The sequence below is a fragment of the Anas platyrhynchos genome, chromosome 28 (genome assembly GCF_047663525.1).
Source record: "Anas platyrhynchos isolate ZD024472 breed Pekin duck chromosome 28, IASCAAS_PekinDuck_T2T, whole genome shotgun sequence".
Taxonomy (NCBI): Eukaryota; Metazoa; Chordata; class Aves; order Anseriformes; family Anatidae; genus Anas; species Anas platyrhynchos.
Window position 1 is genome coordinate 1,321,888 of NC_092614.1, and position 23,872 is coordinate 1,345,759.

Below are 23,872 nucleotides of genomic sequence, written 5' to 3' on the forward strand. Positions count from 1 at the left end.
AGTGTCAGTCTGAAGGTGAGGCGGTGTTGAACAGCCTTGGCAGTTACGAAATACTGTCACATATAGAAGAAAACCGGAATGTATGGCAGCTGAGCAAACGCTTCCAGCACTCACCCTACCAATAGCAGTGCCTAGTTGGACTATATTTGCCTCCACTTGATAACGCAGTTGCTTCTCGTGTTGATAGAAATTACAATTGTGTCTCCAGCTCTGAAATTCTCATTTACATTTATGACCTCCTCCAGTACGTCTCCACACACACCCCCACTGCAGGAGGCTAGACTCCAGACATGTTTTCATGTATGCCTCGATGCAGAGGCTAAATGACTGATTCACATAAAAATGGAACAATTACATGAAATACTTGCCAGAATCAGTTTATTTACTTTAAGCATCGCAGTATTTATAAATATATTTTATACGTTTCCAAGACAATCTAGCAGCATCCAAACAATTCTCTGAACATTGCTACAATTTATTACTTTTTTTTTTTTTTAAACAACAACTTTATGAAAACAGGTTCACTTTCTGCTCTGAAAGTACAAAATTATTTATGAAGTTGCATTGCTTGGCAACAGAAAGAAGCAATATATTTTCTTCCATAAAAAGCAACGTGTTTTCTTTGCAGTCTCATTCTGCAGGCAGGGACTATTTGAAGCAGATTCTTACAGGGCTTATTGTAGGTCACTGGGATACTAAAGTGCATCTATTTATTATTTCTTTAGGTGCCACATACACTTCTCAGAAATAAAAACGAAAACAGAGGCTTGCTGTTTTAAGGAGTGGTTTACATTGGGAATCAAGTGCTGGCTTTTCAGGGAATGTGCTCGTACTAACCAGGAAAACCACCTACAGGTTGTGTAGGACACTTGTATAGTCACATAGTTGGATGTGTTGTATCCAGGGGTCCTAACAACAGGACTGCTGCTCGTATAGTTTTTGAAACAGATGTAGTCCACAGCCTAAGAGTAACCATGCTGATACACAAGTAATCACTAAATAGTATTTCTTTGTATTGATATACATACATCCTTATTTGGGCTATGTATTTATGCAAAATACAAATATGGAAGTTACTCAGGAGTGCAAGTACATTTTAATTCAAGCCCTGAGCCCAGTATTACTGCTGTAAACAAGTATTCCTTGAAAAAGACCTTAAGCATACAGGCAGGGACTGGCTGGGATGGTAAATAATGCATCACCATTTCTCTAAGGAAGCCATGTTCTAAATTCTAGTTAGGTTTTAACCTCAATTTGTTTTACACGAGTTTTAAGGGACCATTTTAAAATGAGAAATGTTGATCTTTACAGAACAGCAGGCAACTCCATCTTTACACAGTTTTGATTAATAAAAATAGTTATTTTACCCTGAAAAAAAACCACTACTATTTGCACAAATTCTCTGCATAAGATACTTACAAATCCATAGCCCTTAAAACAATTACTAAAGTATCAGCACTGAGGAGAATTAAAGCAACGGGAAGAGAAGTGCAGACCCCTTTAGGACACAAGGTAAGCGTCAAGCTCCTGGCACTCGTAGCAAGCAACGCTGTCTAGCACCCACTCTCGAGTCACCACGGCAACATTGTTCTTTTGCTGGATTGCTGCAAGACAAAGACACACTTGATAAAACTATTATCAGTGAGGTAAAGCAGGTTAACAGCGAGCTTCCTGATACCCTTCTGGTTAAACTACTTGTTTTACCTTTGACGTCTTAAAGGCTTTGATAAAAAGCAAGTTTCTAAAAACAGCTGTGTGCCACTATTCCTTTTAAAAAGGCAGGTAATGTTGCTGCTCCATAAAGAACAGCTGCTTGGCAAATGGTCCAGCAGGAAGTTTGGAACACCACAGAACAAACACTAAAATCAGAGTGCAGTCCCTGTTATCTTTTAACTTAGGACCTCAGTGACATGTTGTATTTGCAACATCATCTTCCTGGTCCGTTTTTTTGCTGAACTACACCACAGCCTAACTTGCTTCAATTCATCCCAATATCTCATTTAAAAGCAAGTCAAATCTGGACCACTTGTGCTTTCCAGGTCACACTGTTTCTCTGGAAGCTTTTGACACCACAAAAAAAAAAATCTGTATCGATCTCTCTCCATATTTAATAAGTTAACACATGGTAGCTGGATGTTCTTTCCAGACCAAGAGAATCTTGTCCCATCTGAGGCTTTCTGCTAGGTTTTTATTAATCAGAGATGCTTCTTCCCCTTTAGCAAACTTTCTGCAGTACAAAAGGTTTCTGTAAAGCTGATGATATGCAGGACAACTGAGCCAACAGCAAACACACACCACCAGTATCATGTTTACAAGTTATACTAGCAGACCACCTTTTGAAACTCCATTTCTGATTCTTGAAATAATATAGTCTGTCCTTTCAGACTTCAAGACATACCTCCGCCTTCAAAAGTAGTGGTATTTTATTCCTACTCCTCTACAAATCTCGCTGATATTTAACTATTAAAACCACTCATATAACAGAGACACTCAACGCGTACCATAAGGCAATCCATTACTGTAAGCAGTTTTACCTTTATAGCTTGTGCCTTCCATCCAAGCATCTGGCTGCACAACCACAACAGCAGTGGAATTCTAGGATTCCAAGATAAGAAAATAAAAATGTTATCTGTCTGTCATTGAACGACTCTCACACCTATCTGCAGAGGGTGATAACTGGGCTGACTCTGCTTCAAAGAGGATTTCACAGGGGATGTTAAGTGGTGGTGGAAGAAGAAACACATTGGTTGTTAATTTTTTTCTGTTATTTCTCTCCAGGAATGCTGTGACTAAGTTAAGGCACTAAAGGCTTTTTGCACTGTAAGGTGAGGCTCAGTGCTGATTTCAATAAAGATTATCTAGCTGGCTGGCACAGAGTACTCAGATCAGTTTTCAGCTCAGTATAAGCTTCACTCCAAGTCCAGAGTATGGCAGCCATGCAGTTTTGTATCATTACTGCACAGTTCTCTCTAACATTCCCATATGCATCAGCCTTTGAGGAGTCCAAAAAGACTGGGTAATCTTTCAACATGCACATTATGTAATGCAGTGAATGGGCTATAGCTAAGTGCAACATTCATTAACATTTACCATTTTGTGGGTGAACAGATGAAGTTGCTTCACTACAGAGGCACCACAAAGCTCCACCATCCATTCAAGATGCCCTGAAGAAGTCAGATAAAAAGATAAATCAGATAAACAAACAGATAAAACAGATGTTTAGATGTAGAGCTCAGTGATATGGTTTAGTGGAGGACGTGTTAGTGTTAGGTCAGAGGTTGGACTCTGATCTTGGAGGTCTCTTCCAACCTAAATGATTCTGTGATTCTGCAAGTCTATTACTACTGTGCTTTACATCACTCTGAAACTGACACCAGTCCCTGTATTTTGTTCCAAAGCAAACTGTCACTGTAAAAAGGATGTTGGCTTTAGTACACTTTCTAGCCTGCTGAAGACATCATCTCCTTTGAACTTCTTCAGCAAGGGTAACAATATCATGGAAGGGATCATCAAGTGCAGCAGCCAAAGGATGGAATTCCAAGTCCCAGGCGCTTTTGCCAAGTGCTTCCCTCGCATTAATCAGAGCAACAACAAAAATCCAAAACAACACGTGCCCAAAAGTTAAAGAGAAAACCACCAACAATTTATTTCCTTTTACCATAAGGATGTAAGGCACGAAATTCAAATTGAAATCAGAAGTTAGAACTGTGATTATCTCTCATTAAGAGAAGTAGCTAAAGTATTTAATTTCCAGCAATTTGTTGAACTCATAGTGAAGAAAGTAAATAAGTCTCGCAAGTATAAGAGCCATAATTGATCATCACTGCAGCAGGTGAAAGCACTGCATCCTCTGTAGTAATTATCGTAAATGTCAAGAGGTGCAAGGATAATTCATCCGAAGTTATATTGGACAAATTGAAAGTACCTGCTGTAAAAAAAGGACCAAACCACAAAAGTACAAAGGGTATAAATATTTTAAATAGAAAAATTCTAGTTTAAATTTAAGACATCTGCTATGCTTCATTCAGTTTTAAACAAAAAGCTATCTTCCCCAGCTTTTCTTTCACATATAAACTGCTAGTTTTGTTGTGTTTCACTTTTAACATCTGCTAATAGAGAGAGAAGATTACGCTGATGATCTGTCAACCACTAGATAAACAAATACCTTAGAAACTGTTTATTAGGACAGCAAAAAAAGCACTCCAAACGTAACTTTCAGTAGCATTTAAAACGATTACCTGACAGCATGATATTAATGCTTTTCCTTCATTTCTAGAGAAGCAGGGATAAATTAGATAAAACATCTGTTTTTAAATACACTAGAACTGCCAGAGCATTTTCCTGAGGACATCCAAATAGAAGAGAACACTTTCTGTTAGGAGATAGAATTGGATTAAATCCTCCACCTACACAATACCTCACGTAAATATTTTGAAAGTTTCCAAGTAAAAGATGTAAAAAAGCAACCAAAAAGAGCTCAAACGTGAAATTCTGGTGAATGCATACAACCCCTCTTCAGATACACACGTGTGTGTGCATACTTATTTTTAATACTGGGAGTTTGTTCAGTTCCACCACAATGACATACCTGTAGTCATATCAGTGAAAGGACCATAGCAGCAGATCTCAAAGTCTTTAAATATCTGAAAAACAAGGAACATGTTAACAGAGTACACACACTGCACCCTTACAAGACAACATTTAGCACACTGGTTTCACTGCAATTCTAGGACTGGTTATTAAGCTAATGTCCTTTCACAAAGCATAACTGAAACTTTTGTTTTGCAGGTTACAAATTAAAAAAAACCAACCACCAACCTTGTACTGCCCTATACCAATGTTATAAAGCAATGACATCCACTCTAAGCACTGAGACTCACTTAAGCATTTTTATACGAGAAAAGTGAGCTCTGTCAGCAGCACTGAAAATATGCTCAATTTGCACAATTCTGTATGTACAGAGCAGCAGAGAAATCAGAAGTAACAAATAGTCAGTTGCTTTCACCACGTATCTGAAATTGTCAGGGCAGGAATGGGTTTTCCTCCCTGATATGCTTGTACCTTTTCAGTCAGGGACTGCCTTGCTCTCTTAGGACCTTGGTGGTTTCTCCCATTGATTACATCTCCTCTAACTTCAAAGTTCTCCTGGAAAATAAAAAAGCCTGAAGTTGGAGATTGATAACACTTTGCTGGTCAGAGTTCCAGATCAGGACAGAAAGATATCAGATTTCAGAATTGGAAACTTCATTTTCTGCACACATTTAATTCTAAAGATTTTTCAAGAATAAGAGAGCACAAATGAAATCCCTGCAGCACCCTACAATTTTTAAAGAAACACGTAGTCAAACAATGTTGAAATGTAGCAAACAGTATAGGAATACTCCAACAATAAAATTAATTTATCTGTAAAGTCTCGTTTGATAGAAGTTAGCTATTAGTATATTCAACATCTTTTTTGTTTTATTTAAATACATTCATTTTGCAGATAGATTTACAACAAATACAGTACTGCATATAATAAACACTTAATTCTCTACTACTCTCACTGATACAACACTCCCCAGAAATGTGTAGCTGAGAAAAAAAATCCTAATACCATCCAGAAACACAAAAAAAACCAAACTGAAATTAAGGTCATATCAAAAACTATTTCTTCTAGGAAAGGTACTGGAACAATACATTTCTAGTAGTTGTCTACTGCAAAGTTGAACAACAAAAACAAGGCATCAGTATTGATGTGTTCCAACACTATTACTTTATGCAGACTACAGATCTCTTCCTCTATGCTGTAATCCATCAACAGGAACACTTACTAAAAGGGATCCATTCAGTAACACTGAATACCTGTCATCTAATTGTGGCTTTTGGTAAAATTAGGAACTGATTTTTCACAGCTGGATTTGCATGTATTTCATGCTTAGACAATATCTGAGACTACTAGTAGGTTCATCAATGTAACAGCATTGTTTACACATTTGATATTTTAGTCTAAAACATAAAAAAAACCTACCTCATCCAGTATCATTCCTTCTTTAAAAGACTGAACCACCCCTAAAAAAAAAGATAGAACAGGACAAGTCATTTTATACAGTAAAGTTGTTCTTCCACTGCCAATAGTTTGACTTCACCACCATATTAAAATGAAGTTTTTTGTACTAAGGGAAATTAAATACTCTGTGTTGCTTGAACGTACTTAATGAATTTTTGTCAGTTTTTTTAAATACTAATTTTGCATTAACTGATACCATGCAGCACAAAGATTTTAAGTATGATGGGAAACGCACGTGACAGGAAAGGGAGCAATCCAATGCAGTTATTTGAAAGCAGAAAAAGTATTCAGAAGCTAAAGCAGCTCAATGTTACTTTATTTTTTTAAAAACTATTTAGAAGAAACTGCAAAACACCAGATGCTAACATATCAAGACAGGAAAAGATATATATACGTATATATTTTTATCTGGAACAAGAGAAAAGTACATTTGTGGTAGAAGTGCAGAGACAACTTTTCTCAAAAAAAAAAAAAGTTATACTTACACTGATAACTAACTACCCATTTTCTTCCTGCAATACCCAGAAAGTACTTCAGTGTCCGTTCACACACCAGCTCCTTATCTGCAGAATAAACAATGATAGAGATCTTTTAGTTTTGTTATTAATGAAAAATAGCTCAGATAATTTGTACTGAAAACCAAAAGATTTTGCTAAGCGAGGCTGCAAAATATCAAGACCAGAGAGGTTGAGAAATTTCTGTGTCCTAAAATTTCCCTCCCAAACCCGCTCAACTGAAGGAAATGAGCAGAACTTAGTCACATGTAGAACTTCTGGATGCTTTTTTTTTAGTTATTAAAGATAACAGGCAAGGAATACGTATCACTATAGTAATGTTAGCATAAACTTTTAGATGACTAGCCATCTAAGCTCCTCTTCTGCTCCACAAGGACAGGCACAACTTTCAGAAGACAGATCACGCTCTTTGAATGAAGGCAGAACCATCTCTGTCTCCAAAACCACATGGCCATCCTGCTAGTGATATACTGCAGGAAGAAAAAAAGCGAGTCCATAGATTTGGGCTAGCAGGATTTTCTGGCTCCCTTTCTATGTAGGTTTTCAAAAGCAATGAAGGCTCATGCCATGGATTCTATCCAAACATGAGCCATCCAGGAGTGCTTCTATGACAGTATATAGCATGCCCACACAACCAGATTTGTCTGAAAATATTTTGCTTTTTAGCATTTTTTTTTAATTAAAACACACAGGGAAACAAAGCACTCCCACACTGATTCTGTGAAATCAAATTAGAGAGATTTGTATTCCCAAACTTAAATACCAAAAATTATGAATACCTTTTCCTCTAAATTATTTAAATTTATTGCTGAACCATCTGCTTGTTGGTTAGTTGTTAGTCTAGAGTCAACTATTTCACTTGTTGTGTAAATATGGGGTTTGTTCACATGGCTCCCAACAAACCTGTTTTCATTATGACGTGTGTTGTTCCATCAGTAATGTGATTAGAAAAAGTGCTTTGAGTTTTTCTGGCAAACTTCTGGACCACCATCTGAATAACAGTTAAAAAAAAAATAAATTTAATAGCTAGCAAAACATTATAAAAACAAGTTTATAGTAGCAAAGCATACAGTAGTTATTTTAAATTAGTGGTTTTATTCGTGTTGGCACACAGAGTGTATGCTTCCATTAAAGACACAATAAAAGTCACTAATTTTGGCACCATCCAACAGGCTAAAGAGTTCCCAGTCAGTTTATGAACCAAAAAAATGTTTCCTCCTGGAAATGCATTGTAGAAACAGTTTCGAGCTAGTTACTGATGGTCACAAAAGAGGGATTTATTAAGGATCAGTAACTAGCACTAATGTTTTAGAAGACTATAATTAAAAAATTCCTTTCTTATGCTACTTTATTCAGAAGGCCACAAGATTCAAAAAATGCTAAGCAACAAAGACTAATGATATACAATACCTCTGCCAGGATTATTAGCAATTCAGAATTGATTAATTATAGAAATCCTCACTATGGAGCAGAATTTGGATAATGAAGTAACAGCTGAGAACAACCCAATGCGAGTTTCGGAGTTTAGTATGTATGATAAACTTGTCAGCAGCTTTCATAACAAAACTTAACAAGTTTAAACACATTCTAACAAACAAAAAAAGCATTCAAATTACTTCCTCCCTAGTTAAAGCTGTCATGCATGCCATTAGTGCAACTGAAACCTAGCAAAAGCAGCTTTTTTAAAATTAGAATGTTTCCAAACAGCCAACCACTAAAGCATCATAAAAAAAATCTGTATAGCAGAATTTTTAGTAGTTATTAATAGTGATTTTAGCTCTCACTAGAAGACTGGTGAGAAATGTGAAAGATGTAGGAAGGCATTTCTCCCCAATGTTCTCCACAACAGTGACTTTCAGACTACCAAATGCTGTAAGCAAATTCTGAGAAAAGGGCAGATTTCCAGTCCCTTGTGATTACATTCTTAAACTAGGTAAACCCCTGAAAAAAAAAGTGTGCCTTTTTTTCTTTCTTTCTTTTTTTTTTTTTTAAACCAATAAGAGAACTAATTGCAGAAGCTGACCAAATCATTTGACATAAACATAAGCAGCAGTGCTCTGCACCACTGGCTATGAATTGAACAATAAACATAAAGGCACTGGAACAACATGGGAGTTAAGAAGCTGACATATACATTTTTTATGATCTCTGCATGTATCTCGCTTTAGAAAATTTTAGAAGAGCAGGCACTGCAGCATTTGTTTGCCAAGGCTTTCTAAAAATAAAGTCCTCTCACTCTGGAATAATGTGATTTTCCCCTAGACAGTAGGAAGTCATTTTAAAAGTTCAGACTTCAGTAAGCTTTCTAGTGCTGTTCACAGGCCACATTCCTCATTTTTAGGAGTGAAGTCTGACTTGAGCTACTATAGTATGATCTGTAGATTACACTAAGATTACCTCCAAGGTTAGCTTCCAATGCAGTTAGATCTGTGTTGACAACTACAGTGATCAAGTGGCATGATTTAAAAACAGATCTCTAAACACTCTGAAATCTACTTACGTGTTCACTTTGCTTCAGACCTGATGCCACAATTGACATTTTTTTCCTGTTAGTCACAACTGGATTTGTAGCATTTTCTTTCCCATATGCATTGTGCAGGACAGATGTAGGAAAACATACACTTCTCTTCGATTTACATCCTTGGGAACTGCTTTTGTTATCGTTCTGAACTACTGCAGAACTATTTGTTGCTTCTGCAGTTTGAAGGTGAGGAGGCTTCACAAAGGAGGAAGAGGCATGTGAGCTCCTGGTCACATTTCCACAGAGATCATTTAAGACAGATGCCTTGTTTAATTTAGTCCCAGACTTCTCATCTGCATTTTCTAAAGGAAAAGAAATTAATTTTTATTAATTCTTGAAATAATTTCATGCTTCTTTTAGTCACAGTGGAAAGCTGTTGCATCACTTTTTAAGTTTACGTGCTGCAATCATTTTGTGTGCTTGTTTGTTTACAATTTCACCTTTGCCTGTCTTTACTTTTTCCTGACAGATAGCTGAGACACCAGAATACCTGCAAAATTCTTACCAACATGTTCTGCAAGAAGCACTGATCTACATTTAGACAGTTGGACTGCCAAACAAGACCAGCCAAACACGAAGTTACATCTTTTAAAATCGATCAGGAATACAAGAGTTAAAATCCTCGATTTACTTGCCAGCAAATAGCAGCTTTTGAGTGTGTGTGAAAAACACATGAACATCTGGAAAAAAGCAGAAATAAAACCACGTTGTATCCCTCTTCAACGTTACCTTCTTCACTCTGACTATATTCTTGCACTGCTTCGTGCACAGGCTTTGTCTCTTGAGGAGCTTTGTTCTCCACAACACTATCATGCCGAAGGTCTTCCTCCAGATCTGGTCTCTTTGACCAAGAGGATTTCAGAGAAGGATACGGCAGTTCAGGAGACCTTGAGAGGAAGAATTGTGATACTGAGAGTGAAAAAAAGACGACAAGCATGCAGCAACAGCTATGCTACTACAATTGCTCAAAAGCTGAGAGGAATTTACTTCAAGATTCTTTTCATCTTTTTAGAATACAAGGCTATAAATAAAAGTAAAAAAAAGTTTACCTTTCAATTTCTAATTCTTTTACTTCACTGTTAGAAGAATCACTTGGTATAACATGGACCTCATCAGCTGAAAATCCCTTTGAAGTGCTGCATTTGTGATTTTCAAGACTTCCTTCCGAGGTTGACTCTGCTCCTTTAAAAAAAAAAAAAAAAAAAAAAAGAAGAGCAATTCTTAAGCAAAATAACTGTTCTTAATTGTTTATTCAGATGAGAAGTCAAGCATTCTCCAAAAGCTCCATTTAGATACATTTCAGAGTGATCAGTGTCCCCAAACAGAAACCTACACGAAATGCTACACCCTGAGAAGCACAGCTAATAACTACATTTAATTTCAGATACTGCCATCTACAAAGCCGAAATACCAGCTGACCTATTAGGTGGAAAAAGGTGGAAAATAGGCCAAAGTTACACAACTTAGTGCAGTTTATTTACAAATCCCCTCAACACACTACTGCATCTGCGTTCACGAGCAGCAGAAAGGCATTTATTTGGCAGCTGGAAGATGCCTGCAGTTTTTAACAAGCCATCAATAACGCTAATCAGTTTAAGCTTTTCCGAGACAGAAATCCATATTCTAGAATAAAAACGTAAACATGCACCAAATTAATTCAATTAATTTTCCAGCCTGAAGGAAACTAATCGTTGATTTGCTGCCTTAATCCTCAAACGTTCTATTTATAGGTAGCTGTAATAGTTGGACTTACTGGCTTTAGAAATGTCACATCTCAAAACCCGTTTTATGAAATGACAGAGGATTCTCAAACCGCAGTAAACGATGCCATGTAAATTAGGAAGTCTCATTAAATAAGCACAGGTTAGAGACTAATCAGTCTCTTAATATTTTAACGATATATTTAACATTAACGGCTGAAGATATCCAAAAAGGTAAGATTGCTGTACTGTAAAAACCACGCACAGTAAAGGCTTAGTAAGACACGAAATGGCTTTGAATTCCAGAATGCTAAATTATCCTAATTGCCTTCAGAAAACAAAGGGAACTCGCTGAAATAAGGCCACAGAAGAAATGTATACATATATATTTAGCAGCAAGTGGTATAATAAAACACTGGTGCAATTTATCTAAGAGTTCAACAAGAATTACATCTTTGGAAGCCTTTAAATCAGTGTTGGGTGCCTTTCTAGCACCGTGAGAAGTTCAACAATGAACATCTGGACTTACTCTAGGCTTTGGTGAAAGACTGCTCTACGTTCTGTTGCAGACAGCTTGTCCAAACACTAATCTCAATATCTCCCTAACAAAGAAAAACTTGATATCAAGCCCTCTCGCACTGACAGCAGCAGGTGATTATTAAAGAATTCTTCAGCATTTATTTACTGGCAAGGACATTTGTGTTCACGTACTGTTGAGGGGATTTACGACCTACACACCACTATGGGTATTCCCCCCCCAACCCTGGCCCCAACCAGCAACCTGACCCTCATTTCTATTACTTTTAACTGCCAATACCTACCTAAACTCCTTTCTGTCTCATTCTTTCATATGTTAGAGGAAAGTTTCTACCACAGCAATAGAGGCCAAGTCCTTTGGGTACTCAGCCAGCCTCCCAGCCCCTTACTCATCCCAGTGAAAAGAAAACAAAAAGAAAACAGGAGAAATGACAAAACAGGAACAGGGATTAGTCCTGCCAAGCCACAAGGCCTATTTATACTACTGCGCCATCCAACACAGATCTGGAACAGGAGTGTTGTTACACTGCATAGTACCTAAGTTATAAATAAAACAAGTTTGTCTCACCGAGCAGCTGAATTTAAGCAAATTTTAAATTGATAGACGAGCAGAATTTAACACTGCAATTTGTGGCAGAGGAGAAAAAGAGCTAATAATAGCCACACAACCGTTCACAGGATAGCTAGGAAAGGTTTTGTTTGCTATTTACCTCTTTGCCTTGTTTGTTCCACTGCAAGTGTTCTCTCACTCCTGGGACCCAGCAGCTCCCTGCACGCAGGTAAGGGCTCGGAGTCCTGACTTCCATGCTCCTGTAGCACTGCTTCAAGTGCAGCCATTTCTTGTTGTAGTTTCTTCAGGTTGTTCTGCATTGCATTCTTCTGCTGCAAGCCATGCATGGTTGCACCAAGGTTAGCAAACTTAGTTTTAAACAATACTATCAATTTAACAAATACTTGAAAATTAGCAAAGCAATTATGAATTACTTTTTATTATGTGTGGAAGAGGCAACTATGGTGATTTTACTCAAACACATGCTATGTCAAAGGAAAGAAAAAGAAATCATAGTTTTTTCACTGTTCAAATTATTTCAGATTTAAAGGCTCACCACAGTTTAATTACCAAGGGAAAAAAACCCAACCTTTTGCAGAAATTTCTTTAAAAATTATTTTGCTCTAGTCGCATTAGCTTATATTGGCCACTTAATTTAAAAGTTAATAATGAACATCAGGTATTGAGCCTCTGCACCTTCCTCCTTTATGAAAGCATCGAAGGCTGCTTACAAAAGGAATAAAATGTTTCATCCTACTCTTTCCTACTTTGTCTCTGAATACTATGGTACCCACTACTAAACGCATGTCATGTGCCTCCTCATAACATAAGCTTCAAAGGATTCTTTTAAAAACCTAAAAGCTTCACCATACAGGATAAAGTGGTTTCCACAGTCCTGAACGCTGCCATTTGTAGCTCTAGCACTGACACCATGTGGAGATTCCCTGTTACTGATTCAATGAAAAACAAACAAAAACAACCCCCCTCCCACCACACAACAAACAAAACAAAAGCAACAAATAAAAACGTCCCCCCACCAAACAAAACCCACTGAAAATCCCCAAACAAAAGCTCCCATACTTCAATTATTCCATTCAAGCCAGACAAATCCCTTCTGCCCTGTGATGTAGCTTTGTTAATAATATCCTGCAAGTTGACCATGCTGTATACTGATGCAGTATTTGGAACAACCACCCATAAAGCACAAAACTGCAGCTCCACCTTCTTTGAAATACATTAAAACCCACAGTAATCTTAATGCCCAGGAGGGAGATTTGGCATGAGACTTACCTTGAAGTTATCAAAGACAAAAACAAACAAAAACCTAATGCGTGATTTCAGGCTATTAAACAGTAATAAAAAATTAATATTGGAGAAAAGATGCTGTGCTAGACAGATCTTTCACTGAACACAGCTCTTACTCTTATTTACATTTATAATATTCTAATACAGATTTTTTATTTTTAATTTTTACCCTTTAAAGGGAAGGCTCCATGCCTCTAAATATAAGGACTGGATTTTTCATTGCACTTATCACCATTTATTATAAATTCCACAGCAATGAAGCCTTTAAATATAGGAAGCTGAGGCTTCCAGCATTAGTCAAGAATGGAGATTTATTAACTAGCAACTTCCACAATTAAGCACCGTAATCAGCACCACGTAACAAGCTACAGCCATTAAAATGTACCATTACCATGGAAGACAAGTCAGACACATCATGGCATAGAAGCCATTTCAAAGTTTTTGATTAATTAGGCCCTTGAATGTAACCTATTATGCTGAAAGCAGTTTCCCACTGCACTGACTTCACAGATTTGCTATATCCTAGAATGCGTACTAGGCAGTGATGCTGGAAACATGAACTATGTTTAGAACTGTGTGTAAACTCACTCACCTGTGTAGAAAGGATTTCACCCTGAGAGAATGGCCCACATGAATCCTCTACGTGACTTGTTTCACTGTCATATCCAGATGCTTCGCCTTGGAGGAGATGGAAGACAATCCAAGTTATAGACAAAAACAATAACAAACCAAGCTATCCACATTTTTTACTCATATAGTCCCTTTAGCCAAATTTTAACTATAATGATAAAATGACAAGGTTTGAAAAGACCTAACTTAAAAGCCCAGGTCTACTTCAAGTGAACCTTTCAAAGAACATCATGCCACATGTAAGGCACAGTAAACAGAACACAAGGGAAGTGTTTCAACAGTGATGAAAGAGTCCTAAATATTTAGGAAATCCATAAAAAGGTCAAAATAATTACTAAAGAATTCTATGGCCAATTTCAACAAACATTTCAGCTGCAGAAACAGCTTAGGAAGGCTCTATGAAGCTTTATTGATGGATCCAAGTATAACATTATAATAACAAATCTAGTATCTCACTCAAAAATTAATTCCCATCAGACAGACTCAGGCTGGCAATCGGTGCCCAGTCAAGTCAATTCATTTTTGCTCTGAACAAAGAACACTAGGAAGCTTAATTTCTTAATTTCCAGGGAAAAAACAAAAACAAACACAAAACTTGTGTTTGTTGTTTGATTGCTTTGAGCTGATACATTCCTTTCCAAGAGCAAGCACCACATGAACACAGAACAAAGTTCCTGTGCAACCTTCAAGAACTTACAGGCAGTGACATTACAAACACAGCCAAGGAAATAAAAATCTGGGTTTGTACCTAGGTTTGGGTCTTCTTGGCATTCATCTTTGGAGTTTGTTTTTCTTCTCTTCAGCCGTCCAGCACAACTTTGAAGGGTTTCTTTGCTCTCACTTACATTGCTCTGTTGTTTGGACGCATGAACTTGTAATAAAGGTTTCTTCGGCTCCTGTGCTCCTTCAGCTGACTCTTCAGACACGTTGGACTGGGAAGAAAACAAATTCACAGAGCATTCTGACTCCTGGCTTGGCGAAGCACAGCCATTGCTTAAGGCAGCCTCAGGCGTTTTCTGCACCTTGTCCTCACGACTTCCACCCCGAGGCAATGTGTTGGGATTTCCTGAAGACCCCAACGCAGATGTCACCTGTTTATTGGTCTGCAAAGGTGTGCTTGCCGACTTGCCAAATATTAATGCCTGAAAACACGGCAGGTCTTCATCCTCACTAGATTCTTCAGACGAAGACTGCAGTTTCTGTGCCCTTCTCCGAGCCCTCTGAATCCCTGTAGATCGTGGCTGGGAACCGACACCTCCGTGGTCTCGTTCTTTCACCAAGTCACTTTTTACAAACACGGCAGAACTGTCTTTCCTAGGAGCTTCACAGAAGCTGACGTTCTCTTCGCTATCATCATCGGAGCACATTAAGCCATCAGGGGTTTCAGATGTATCTGAACAGTCACCGTGGCCTTTAAAAGTTTCTTCCAGTGTCTCTGCAACTAAACACTCCGGCACCCCTGTGCTGGCAGTTTGGGTTGCTGGCTCTTCATCCCCTATTAATCGTCTTCTTTTGCTCCTTCTTTTCTCAGCGTCTTTGCAGTTGAATTCTGCAGACCTTTGCTGACAAGCTGTAGGACGAGCCATTGACCCAGGCTGAAAACACAGCACTGGTCCTTCGCTGTCAACAAATTCGGCCTTTTCTGCTTGATCGCTTTCTGAACTGAAGCACGTTTCACTGACTGTGTTAAGATCTGTCCTCTGGAAAACGTGCTCTTCTGTATTGCTCTGAACACTTTGACTCTTACTGCTTTTGACTGGATTCTGTCTTAACACGCTTTCTGCCCCTGCGTCAGTTGACGCTGTCTTTTCACTTCCCCGCTCTCCCTTTTGTGGCCTGTTTTTTCCTTCACTGCTAGCAGCACCCATTCTTACCGGTGTCATCAAATTCCCTTGGTTAGCAACCTGTGAAACATCCTGACAGTCCCCAGAGCACGCACATTCAGCATTGCTGACAGTGCACGACACGGGACTAGCACAAGCAGACTCACAGTTCTTCATCTTCTCTTTCTCACAAACATTACTCAAGTTCTCGGCAGTTTTCTCTTTCTGCAAGTTTTCTGTATTGAAGTATTTACTATGCCTTTTTTCTACCTGATCAGCATATGACATTTTTAGCTTCTCAGATGCAACGTCATCTATTTCACATGCTTTCCTGGGAGCAGGATAAAGGCTGAAGGACAGACGCTTTGAATTCCTAAATATATTGCGCAGATACTGCGTGTCTTGCTCGCTGTCCTCAGATTCCTTGGCCAGTTCTGACACATTTTTAGCCATCGGTGACTTTTCAGTTCTGAGGCCCTCTGGAACATTTTGTGTACTGTGCTCTTTGTCCTGGGGTAAAGTAGGACACGATTCAGCCCTCTTCCCTTCAGGCAGGTGGGAAGCAGTTTGCACAACAGTCTTTGAAGGAGACTGGTGGAGGAAAGGGTCACCCAGCACCTCACCTTCTTCTGAACCTGCTCTGGGTGAAGAGGAATTCAAATCTGAATGCTGGTGTGAAGGCGCAGGATTGAATAGACGTTTTCCAGTTTTTGCAGTCTCAGATGAATTTTTTGGACTCATCTGTATTGCGTTTGCTTCTAGATCAGCACTCTCCAGGTTGGTGAGTGGCTTGCAACTCGATATATCCTGCTGCTCACACAGGTCTTTGCATTCAGAATCACGAACTAACACAGTCTTTTCAACCCCAAAGACAGGCCCTTCCTGGTCGCCGTCGTATTTGCTCGCTTCTTTAATTACTGCCCTTTTTGCTGTTTCTTTTGTCATTTCTTCAGAAAGTAACTGGAGCCTCCTGCTGCGCCTGACTTGCCGTTGCTCAGAATCAGCATTCCGTGGTTCTTCACTGCTTGGGTAGCTCTCAATCAGCGTCTCAGCTGGATCAGGGGAAGCAGAGTTTTTATCCACTACTAACTGTAAAGCACACATAGTCCTAGTTGAACGTCTGCATCTTTTTGCTGCAGAACTTGGATTTTTAGTGCTCTTCTGATCAGAGTTATTCAGTTCTAGCTCTCCAGAGTGCTCACACGTCACCTTTTCAGTAGCATTTTTCGACATGGATGCTCCTTCCTCAAATTCTGCTAGCGTACTACCCCTTCTTTTCTCAGGTGGGGGATTCTCCTTAAGAGCAGAACTTTCTTCACATTTTTTCTTTTCAGCATCTCCAAGGCACGTGTTAACACTTTGAGGGCATCCACCTGCCTCTTCTACATCTTTTTTCTTGATGAAGTCCTCAGGCTGTAGGTGACGGACAGGCTTCCTTTTTCGTTTTAGGCTGTCTTTTCTGGAATTATTCAAGCACTCCTGAACAGCAGGCACATCTTCCTTTTTTGTAGTAGGTAAAATCTCTCTCATGATAATAGGGGGATTTGACTTCCTCTCTCTCTCATATGTTTTACCAAATATTTTGTCTTTGATGTTGTCTGTTTTTTCTTTGGACCACCTCTTGTTTCCTTCAGACACTGTAGTTTCCATGAAACCCACCACAGGGCTGGTCTTCTCTGAAATACATGAATCTTTATCTGATAAAGCATCTCCTTCACCTGAAACATCACTTGCCTCAGCAGGATCATCATGGGATGAATTGGAAGATAGAATCTCATCGCTTTTTGAAAACCATTCATTGACTTTCTGAATGCTTCGTTTCAATCTCTTCCTAGACACCTGATGCAGCGTAGGACAGTGTGGTGTCTCTGGCTGAAGGAGCTTCTCCAGAGGAGATTCTTTTTCAGAATTGTTCTCAGATTCACACATTTCCACATCTTCCACACTTTGCACAACAGCATCTATTTCCTTGCTTTTACCCGGTCTGTTCTCTGAACTATCTTCTAAATCAAACTCTTGGCTTTTATTACTGCACTGAGTTTGCTCTGCACCCGTTTCTTCTGCATTCTTAGAAAGAGATGTGTCCCCATCCTTTAAGGGACTGGCATTATTTGCTCTGTCACACCTCTCTGTCAGCAGGTCTGGGGAAAGAATGTTTAAAGGAGAACTCTGGCATTCCATCTCGTTCACTTGATCAGGATTTGCATGTTCAGCGACACTCTGCATGCTTTTCTTGCTCAAGGCTTCCTTTGAGAAATCACTTTCACCTGAAGATTTATAAGCATTATGAATTATTAAGCCCTATTTTAAATGCACAGGAACAATGACAAGCTTAATGGCTTCTATTTGGTTTTAAAAGAACAGTTCTTGTTTCCCTCCAAAACAGGATGCTATAATGTACAAGCCTCTCTCCAGAGGAAGGTGAAAATATCAGATTACACAATGCATGTTCATTCAACTACTTATGCAAATTACCAGACAAAGCTTTTGTGTTCTGACGGACAATATAATGGCTTAAATAGACCAAAGGATCTTTGCACTTTGATCAAGTTTATTTTCCCTTCCGTTTCTGTGCGCAGAATGTGCACGGTAAGTGCCTAGTCTACAGGCAGTCTTCTACTACACTGTCACTAGCTGTAGGCATCAACAAAACTACAGAACACAAGACTACAAGAATAAAGAATATATATTTAATAGTGTGAAATCAAAGTGTTAACTCGTGGTCTTTCTTCCAAGCTTTCCTCTCAACCATTTTTATCACTAAATTAATGAACATACCTATGACATTTGGTAGAATTATTTCTTTAGCTCTCAGCTCGGTAGGTCGTGTATTGCAAGAATATTCATTCCCCTTCTCAGGGCTCTTCGGTTCTTCTAGCTTTTCTTCAGATGAAATCTGAACCACTTCTTTGTTTCCTAACCTGTTGGGAAGGTTTGTGAAAGGAAAAAAAAAGAATCTACTTTCATTACAGAGTTAACCACGATTTGACACAATAGGAGACTTAATTTAATTTTCCCCTTATTGCTGTTGGAAATAGCTTTTACAGAAATTAGGCTGCTGAGTAAAGACAACCATGCATGACTGACACTGGCCACAACTACATCCCTTCAGGATTTCAGACACTTTAACAGCCTCCCACCCAGTCCTGAACTTGATTTTATTTTCTAAGGTATAATACAAGCTTTTATTCTGAAGCATTATATAAAAGTATTTAGAAAACAGCTTGGCAGAATACCATGTGACAAACTAACAGGAATCAGCTAGCCATTCTACCCTGATGTCTCAAAGCTGAAAACCACTTGAGAGCTTGAAGACTCCTGTCAGTCCTATGTTAAGTAACTAAAGCAGAGTATGGGCATACTGAACTGTTATCTTCAGAAAATACAAATTCCTTAATAACCCTTACTTACCCAGTATTGCCTGCCTGTTTGCAAAGCTCTTCAGATGAATCAGTGCCTAAAAACAAATCAGCTGTTATTCTGCGTGAAAGGATTCAGAGAAAGGCGACTTGTCAGTGTTTATTATCACAGAGGCTCGTGCACTTAATTCTTTCCAGAGGCAGATGCTTTCAACTTTCATCATATCAGATCAAGTTCAATTGACATAATTATCACAATTTCAGTGCACAAGTATCTACATAGCTCCAGCATAAAGGTCTGCTTCCTGTTCCAGGGGATGAGGTTTTTAAAAATAGTGACTGGTAACAGAGTAAGAGTTAATTTCTAATTTCCAAACAGGAAACAGTTGCCTGCACTGAGAACTGTAAGTCAGAGCACTACGTTTGAATTTATGGCTCAGATCCTTTGCTTAATATTGGTAGAAGCAATAATAATAATTACAAAATGGCAGTTATTTGGTTACAAATAACTTTTTAGATTTGTTAATCTGTTTTACACTTCACTCTCTTCGGGCGTTGAGAATAAACCAGTGCTTTAAAGACACTGAACTTTTTCACCTTTCGTTACTTTGCAAGCATCATACATGAGCTTAGCCAATACGGATCTACAACAGCTCTTACCAAGCTCTATAAATACTCCTTTTTCTAAGTCATGTTTCTGGTTTCGGTTTCTTAGGGAACACCTTTTCACACTGATGTCTGCACGCTGTGCATCCACGTTAGCTCCCTGCTGATGGGAGAATAGAAAGGAATAGTTATTAATAACAGTAGGTTATTTAAAAACAAACAAATGAAACAAAATAACCACAAAGTAATTACTTAAACTACACAGGGGGGCGGATATGAAAGAACCAAGGGAAAGTATTTAAATTGGCAGCCTCTATGCAAACTGCCAACATATATAACTTATTACCACTATTTGTAATTTATCATCCATTCTGATATCAGGAATAGAACGTATTAATAAAAGCAACTGCCATGCATTTAACAGCTTAAATCAGTAAGAGTTTTATCATACTTAATATTGTAATCAGTACAAGCAGCTAAGAACAATTAATACTGCACGGTGAACAGACTCATACACTTAGCAGTCACCTTAAGTTGGGTTAATTCATGATCTTACCCATAAAAAAGTAAAAAGCCTCTACAAATAGTTATTTGACAGCCTCACTAAACAAGCTGTGAAGAAAAAGCTTTCAACCCTACTACAGAATATATTAAGGCAGTATTATCTTTTCATGATTTTTCTTTTTTAGGTAAATTTATGCAGGCAGCTTTTTTTTAACAAGACAGAAGTATTCAAATATTCTTGTCTGAAATAATATTCAAACAGGAATCTGAAAGCACAATGAAATCTCATATTCCATTCACCTATGTACATGTGCATACACATACTCCAAATAAAATGCTAACCAATCCAAAAATACATTGTGCCAAAAAAAAAAAAAAAAAAATATTACCAAGGAGCAGTTTTCTTGTTCATTTTCTTTAGCACTTCTTTTCCTGTTTCTGAAGCCCTTACTTTGGATGACAGAACTTTCATTACATGGAAGCTTTGCAGCAGTGGCTTCTGTGGATGATTTAGGAAGGCGATGGCTGTTTAAAACTAGGAAGTGTCAACAGAAATAATTTTAAAAAGTATTTTCTTACATTGAGCATGACAGCAGGTATCTATTCATAAAATAGCCTAGTACTGACCCTATTACCTGAAATAAGTACTGAAATATTAAGCTAAATCTTGATCTTGGTAACTGATTTTCCCCAAAATTTTACTTTTATGGATAATCTAGCATGAAAGGGGTCCAGCAGTACTGATTTTAGAATGACTGAACAACTTGAAAAGAAAGTCTAGTTTTTAATAGCACAATGTACTCCTTACTAAGGAAAAAATAGATTTATCCATCTCAACAGAATCTCAACACACGTAATTCAAAATAGAAAAACTTCTGATTTGCCAATAGCTTTTACAAGGCACTGACTGCTAGAAAGGATCAATTTGGATTCCAAAAGCACAGAGCTGAATGGAACAAGTTAACATATACTGTTAGGGCACTTATTAATTCATGCCCCAAGATTTTCAAAGAAGTTAGAGATGCAAGATTGGGTGTAATAACAAATCAAGAACAAGTCTTTGCCACAAAGCTGTAAGTTAAAGATTATTTGATACTCATTCAGCCATAGTCTGGGAACTGAAAGTTAGAGGACAGCTTGCAATCATGGAACATGCAGTAAAAACCCTTGAGAAAGTTTAAGATATTATTGTAGGAAAATTAGGGGAACTTTCAAGGGAACTTGAGCTTCTATATCCAAGAAAACACTTTCAAAATATTCTTCCCATATTGAGTACTTCACAGTAAATGAAACAGCCAGTAAATAACTATGACAAAAGTATCAAATTCCTAACACTTACATTTTACTCCAGTGTCAAGCTCAAATGCATGGATAGCTTCCAACAGTCCTTCAATCAGCTGCTTAAATCTGGAATTTTCTGTAAGACTTCTGAAATAACACCACCACATGACATGTTTTTAAAACAAACGTATGGGCAAGCTATCAACAGTTCTCTTAGAATGGACTGAATAAAAAAGGAGGAGTAAAGCTGCAAAGTGCAACGTGAGACAATAGAAAACTGTGGCTAAGGAGTATCAACACAATTCCCCAAAACAGCCTACTATTGTAATTAAAACATTATCACAAAGGGAAAGCGTCATAATACTTTTCCTCATGTAGGTTTAGCGCAGAGAAACTAGCTGTAATGGCTGAGCAATAATACAGCCTATAATTGATAGCACAAACATTTGCTAAGAACAGTGCCTGTGACCTGTGATCACAGGTCACACCGTACTGAGGCAAAGCATTACTCCTTTGAAAGCCGACAGTTCCCTCAATCAATTTTTCTTTCACTTTTCTGCTAAGACATTTATGAAACAATGATTCATCTCCTCGTCAGAGCTCAAATCTCTCATCCCCAAAAGCCCATTTGCAAAGATGCATTACCTCTTAGTAACTTCAGTCTTGCACAAAGGACACTGTACCACACCTTTCTTCTTTTTGCTGAGGAGTTTATACATACAAAACCTAGAAAAAGAATAATCACAACACAGTATTTAGTGGAAATCCTTCATTTTCAAGCAGAATACCTAGATTCTCATTCTAATGTTACAATGAATTAATCAATCCAATGTGGTACATTTGTGTAACTGCATTAATTGCTTTTTCAGCATGTAAGTTTTCCCCTTAAAATAGCCGCATATTAAGTTACCAAAACACAGTAAACATCTTTAGCAGTAAAGAAGCATAATGCTGCTGTGAATACGAACAGATTGACTAAGCATTGCAATTAGAAGTTTGCAAACCTACCTGCAGAATATGTGATCGCATTTTGTTGAAACCGGCTCTTTCACTACATCCAAACTGCAGAAAAAAAAATAGAAAAGGAAAACATAACTTCCATGTTCTTGTTTGAAAATAGCAGCAACAAAATGAGCTTCAAAAATGCAGTCGGTTTCCAAAACTTAAACTTGGTGTTGGAACACTAGCAGCTTCTCTTTCAATTCTGACCTCCCATGGCAAGGGCAAAGGCCTTTGTAAAGAAGAGGTGCAAGAGCCCGTGTAGTAGAAAACAAGAAAATATACGTTCATATACATATAAAATGTACCTTCATAAACACATAGAAGAAAGATTTAAAGATTAAAAAATATTCGCCACAATAGACAAAAAAAAATCTGCAACACCAGCAGCAAGAACCTTTAAGAACTGATCAGACATTGTAAATATTCAGGCGTTAGACAGAATTTGTGTTATTTTAGCATTTGTTTACATTGCAGAAGTACAAACCACGCTTAACTTTCGGTGGCAAAGATCCACGCTGCTTTACAAACGATGCTCTAATCGGATCAGTTATATTTTTACTTCAGTTGGGTAGAGCACCGAGTCATGGAGGTGGCAACACGAAAACAAAGGCTTGCCAAAATATCTGAGCAAAACGCGCTTCCTGTCTTGTATTTGCTCTTAGAAAACACCAACGTTAACTGACTTTAAAACATCACTCTTCGTATTTTCTTTTGACCCCACCACTCTCAAATCCCTTCAGCAGAAGCAAAAAATAAAAGTCCGAGCCCCAGCGCTGATCCCCGGCCGTACCAAATGGGGCACTCCAAGTTCTTCTGCATAGCCGAGAGCACATTCTGCACCTCTCCAGCGGCAACCACGGCCAGGTCCATGCTTCGCAGCCCCAAATACCTGCAAACAATAAAAAAAAACACCAATAACCCCCCAGATCCACACGGGGCTGCCCCAAAAATTCAGCCTGGAAAATTCCCAGCCCGGGGCCCGAACCTCAGCCCCTGCTCCGGGGCGAGGCTCCCCGAGAGCCTCCCGCACCCAGGGAGCACCCCACAGCGCCACGGGACGGCTCCGGGCCCCGCCACACGGCCTGAAGGGGGCACGGGGGGGAGCCCCGCGGCCGTTCCCGGCGCTGAGGCTCGGGAGGAGGCCAGGGGGAGGCTCCTGGGAGGCTGCCCGGAGGAGGCCGCCCGGAGGCCGCAGCGCTCCCCTCCCGCTCCTCACCCGCCCACCGCCGCCCTGTCACATTTCGCGCCCTTCCCGCCAGCCAGAAAAACAACGCGCCCCAACAGCCAATCGCATCCGCCGGCTGAGTCACGTGCCCCGAGAAACGCTCTCTTATTCGCTGCTTTCTCGAGGAGGGGCCCCGCCTCTGTTGCCACGGCGGGGATCGAGGCGCCTGATTGGCTGCGGTGTTACCTCGTGACCTTCAAAGCCTCAGCGTGCGCAGCGCCCCTGCGGCGCGCTGCATTTTGGGAGCACCGGAAGTGCGCGTCCG

General features: G+C 39.0%; 1 protein-coding gene across 6 annotated transcripts; it reads right to left on the reverse strand.

Moving 5' to 3' along the window:
* Positions 1-361: 361 nt before the first annotated feature.
* Positions 362-23,872, reverse strand: BRCA1 (BRCA1 DNA repair associated). 6 transcript variants are annotated; one of them, XM_038168748.2, is made up of 23 exons: positions 23,794-23,872; positions 23,173-23,271; positions 22,389-22,442; positions 22,026-22,106; positions 21,439-21,527; positions 20,489-20,634; positions 19,650-19,758; positions 19,042-19,087; positions 18,409-18,551; positions 14,556-17,897; positions 13,770-13,855; positions 12,033-12,204; positions 10,135-10,267; positions 9,815-9,972; positions 9,065-9,387; positions 7,468-7,555; positions 6,535-6,612; positions 6,011-6,051; positions 5,062-5,145; positions 4,589-4,643; positions 3,091-3,164; positions 2,535-2,595; positions 362-1,604 (listed from the first exon to the last, which is right to left on the reverse strand). In XM_038168748.2, the coding sequence occupies exons 2-23, from the start codon at positions 23,250-23,252 to the stop codon at positions 1,501-1,503; spliced, it is 5,547 nt and encodes a 1,848-aa protein (XP_038024676.2). In that variant the 5' UTR covers positions 23,253-23,271; positions 23,794-23,872; the 3' UTR covers positions 362-1,500. The 6 variants fall into 6 exon arrangements, with proteins under 6 accessions (XP_038024676.2, XP_027301205.3, XP_071885146.1 ...); XM_027445404.3 differs by lacking the exon at positions 23,794-23,872 and adding an exon at positions 23,599-23,658; XM_072029045.1 differs by lacking the exon at positions 23,794-23,872 and adding an exon at positions 23,607-23,631.